Source organism: Chionomys nivalis, chromosome 14 (assembly GCF_950005125.1).
Source record: "Chionomys nivalis chromosome 14, mChiNiv1.1, whole genome shotgun sequence".
Lineage (NCBI taxonomy): Eukaryota > Metazoa > Chordata > Mammalia > Rodentia > Cricetidae > Chionomys > Chionomys nivalis.
Genome location: NC_080099.1, coordinates 36,698,493 through 36,702,858, shown reverse-complemented (window position 1 = coordinate 36,702,858; position 4,366 = coordinate 36,698,493). Strand labels below are relative to the sequence as shown.

Genomic DNA, 4,366 nt, shown 5'->3' with positions numbered 1-4,366 from the left:
CAGTTCCAGTGTGGCAGGCATGTGCAGGGTGGGTGGTTAATGTCTTATTATTATATGGCACTTGTGAAATTGAAAGCATTACAGCAATAATAATAACAATAATAAGGAAGAGATAGTTACTAAAACCGAAAAAGATGAAATGAGTAGTGAGTTACCCTGGCAAAGAAAGTTGAGAACATGCCATGAAGGCAATCACCTTCTCTGAGAAGCAGGCACGAGGTCTGACTGATCTGCAGGCTCCTTGTGGGGCACAGTGGCTGTAAAGAAGTGAGCGTTGACACTCGGGGATCCAGGGAGGTGAGGACCAGGAGACACATGAACTGGGAAGAATGCCTTTGTTCGTGGGTTCCTATAAAAAATATATATCTTAAAAAAACTTGAGTAGCTGCATGTGGTGATGCAGACCTTTAATCCCAGCACTTTCAAGGGTAGAGGCAGGTGGATCTGCGAGTTTGATGCCAAGTTTGGTGTCAGGGCAGCTAGGGCTGCATAGAGAGCGCCTGTATAAAAACAAAGCCTGAGTAGCATGTATAGATTCTTTCCTGTGACTGTCATTAAAAATCAATTATGATGCAAATATTAATTCACTATAAGCATGCATTATGTCTTCTGCAATGATTACACTATGTAGCACCTCATGAACATTTAAGGCTTTGCTTCTTGCTTTCTGGCTTCCAGTTTTTCCTGTCCTGGGAGCGTACAAAGGCCTTTAGAGATTCATCAATCCAACCCTTTCATTTCCTAGACAAAGGAGAATGGCTGCCCACTGGCACATTCATCCTCAGTGGCAGAGATTGGCTTGCAAGTAGGTCTCCTGGCCCCCACTGGGCACTTTCTCATTATTTGACATGACTCACCCTTAGCCACAAGCCCAGCCTGTGCTTGTTTGCCGAGCTTCGGTCTCAAATAGGCTGCGGTTCTGTGAGGGGAAGGTACAGGTCTGTGTGGGCCTATTAGACCTAGAAAGGGGAGATGGTAAAAATACATTCTCTGCACAAACACACACCACACCCACACCCAGTCGGACCACCCTAGATAAGAAACATCCCCTGAATCAATCACTGTGTATGAGGGACATTTCTAAGGGTTCACATACGAGGTTATTGATTTCAGAGGCAAACAGCTAGAGAATCGGATGCTTTTTATAAGTTCTGCGAATAAAACCCTGGTTATAGATGGGAACTGGGAGGTCAGGGGACATCTCCACACAGTCCCTAGTACCACACTCTCAGAATGATTGCTAATTCGTGGTGGAACCTGGTTCCAGACTCCAGCACAAACAAAACCACAGAGGGTTGGATTATTATCAAAAGCCGAACCATTCTGACATCTACTTGTGATCTACTATGTGTGTGCATCCATACAGCACATGTCCCAATCTGGCCATCCGTGTTTCTGCTTGACAGCACCAGGATGCTTTGTGGTACCATTCCTGAGAGAAATAGGAATGAGTGGTCAGGCCTCTCACGATCAGAGTCATTTTTTGTTCATGTCTTTTGAGGACTTTTAATACCGTAGTTTGAAAATGTCTGTCATACGCGCCTGTTCACAGTAACGTAAGAAATGAGTTAAGATGCCGGGCGATGGTGGCGCACGCCTTTAATCCCAGCACTCGGGAGGCAGAGGCAGGCGGATCTCTGTGAGTTCGAGACCAGCCTGGTCTACAGAGTAGTTCCAGGACAGGCTCCAAAGCCACAGAGAAACCCTGTCTCGAAAAACCAAAAAAAAAAAAAAAAAAAAAAAAAAAAAAGAAATGAGTTAAGAATATTCATAAACTGTGGATACTATAAAAAAAGTGCTAGAAACTGACAACCTGGAGTTTATCATCAGAAAGTACCACAGCCCTAAGCCTGCAGAAATGTAGCTTTCCTGTGTTCCACAGATTTCTTGAAAGCAGCCCCACTCATAGAGAAGCATTGCCTAGACACTGCTTTCTCAAGCGAAGATGAATCATTTCGTTTACAAAACAGGAGTCAGCAGGGTGTCTGCTTCGTCTCAGGCAACGAATTGTCCCCTTAATGCATTCCGCGTCTCCTTCCATATCGTTCGCTGCCTCTCGTACACGGACTCCTGGAAAATCCTTTCCACTTGGGTAGAAAAGCCTCGGCTTTCTTCCTCTAAGGCGTTGATGGTCTGTAGCGCCAAGGGAGTCCTTTCCCGAGGGAGGGGGCTGTTCAGGGGCCGCATGGGTATGACGGAGTTGTACTTGTGCTGCCTGTTCACAGAGTTCATCAGGGAGGTGTAGAACTGGAAGTTACACCAGGTGTCTCGTAGGAAGTTTTCAGTCAGTAACAAGATGGTCCACGCAGACCCATTTACAGCATCGTCTAGATTCTGCAAATGCAGCCTGCCACACGGCATCTCGGCAAAAATTATCCCCGGCCTGATACCAAAGTCATCTTGCAGCAGATCCTGGACTCTGAGGGCCTCATCTATGTCGTCCTCTGCATGCAGAATCACAAATTTGAGGAAGACTTCTTCGCCTTCCTCCTCAGGCATCTCTCCCTTTGCCTCAGCTCCCTCCTGCTCTCCTGTCGGCGGCTCTGTTCTATTGCTGTGCTCCACAAAACCATGCAAGGACACATCTTTAGAATCCTCCGATTCATGGCAGTCTGGATCTGCATCCTCACTGTGTCTCTTGTGCCAAGAAAGAGGGCAGTGATCTAGTTTAGACTTCCCAGCACCCATGGCGGGCACGTGGAGCAGAAGAGGGAGCTTTACTTGAGTCTCAGCATTTCTTCTCAATCTAAAAAGGGAATAACAAAACAGAATATTATATGTTTAATCAAAACATTTAAAAAAAAACTTTTGTTCAAGCTGAAAAAAACTAAAAAAAACCCACTGTAACATAAAGGCCTAAGAAAGAAACGGCAGCCAATCAAGAAACCAAACTATCAGGCTTTTGTGACTTTCAGGAGGGCTGCCAGAGACAAGAGAAACATTTTGGTAGCAAACAGATACAAATGAGGCAAATATCCCACAGACGACTGACAGTTGCTCTGCTGTCAGCACCAAGGGATCTGAAATGTCGGTGTTCAGGATTCACTGAATTTCTGTGGCGGTGGACGTGACAGAGAAGAAATTAGGCTATACAAAACCATCTTTCCCCAGGTAGTCTTCAGAGTGCCAGAGAACAAATATTCACCCGAGTAAAGTTAATAGCCCAGTTTGTGTCAAAATCTAGGGACTAAGATCTGCGGCTTTCTTGACTAAAGCCAACTAAGGATGAATTTCCATTTATTCTTTTGTGATCTGAGATTCTGGAATTAGAAGAATTAGATCAGCTGCAAGAGAAAAGTGATCCATGTGAGTGGGATTTAAATAATTTCAGAAGATGTTGGCAAGGTTAACTTCAAGGGAGAATCTTTCATCAAAAGACAATTTAGAATACACGAATACTACTTTCATATTTTCAAATATAAGCTACGGGATATATAATCTATTATTTATGCTCAGAGACCAGATTCGAAAATAAAGTAGGCTTTTGAGCCTATGCTTTCCCCCAGCTTGCACACATTCTTGGTGCTGTCTTTCTCTTTCTTAATTACTCTCTGTTTCTGTTTATACCATCATATATGTGTATACAGCCACATCTGCAATGACCTAAATAACACAATGGCAAGGTTCCATATAATTCAGATTTAGAAGAAGTGGTGACACTATTGGAAAAATACACCTGGAATATTATTCTGGTACATGTAGAGGATAAAATCCCTTGCTGCTGCCTCAGGTTAGTGAAGGAATTGATAGTCCCTGCTTGTCACATGTGGTATTTGTTCTTTAAGGCTGGCTCCAAGGTGCTAGTTGACCAAGAGGCAGTGTAAAGTGCCACTCTAAAATGTAGCCCGTGTGCATTGGAAATAATAAAACCCAATTAATTTGCCATTCTTCATTGGCTAGAACTCACTGCTGCCTTTTGTTTCTGCCTTTTTGGGGAAGGTCTCATGAGGTCACTGCTCACCATGTGTGTCTGTGTTTAGTTTAGCTCACCTTTTTTAAAAAAGGCAGTGATTCTCAGACATATACCCAAAGGGTACTTTATCCCACCATAGCAACAACTGCTTAGTCATGTTCCTTGCTGCTTTATTCACAACAACAAGAAATTATAAAGAAACTACATGTCCCTCAACAGATGAGTGGATGAAGAAAATGTGGTGCATTTATACAATGGAATATTACTCGGCCATCAAAAAATTAAATCATTAAATTTGCAAGTAAATGGATAGAACTAGAAAAGGTTATCCTGAGTAAGTTAACCCAGACCCAGAAAGACAAATGTAAGTATTCACTTATATGGGGAGATAGTCAATAAGTCAATGGTAAGCAAGGTATAATCCACAGAACCACATCCGTTAGGTATAGAGTG

General features: G+C 43.3%; 1 protein-coding gene across 1 annotated transcript; it reads right to left on the bottom strand.

Annotated features, from left to right (window-relative positions):
• Positions 1-1,768: 1,768 nt before the first annotated feature.
• Ticam2 (TIR domain containing adaptor molecule 2) lies at positions 1,769-2,736 on the bottom strand. Its single transcript, XM_057788276.1, has one exon. The coding sequence runs from the start codon at positions 2,686-2,688 to the stop codon at positions 1,996-1,998; it is 693 nt and encodes a 230-aa protein (XP_057644259.1). The 5' UTR covers positions 2,689-2,736; the 3' UTR covers positions 1,769-1,995.
• Positions 2,737-4,366: the final 1,630 nt, after the last annotated feature.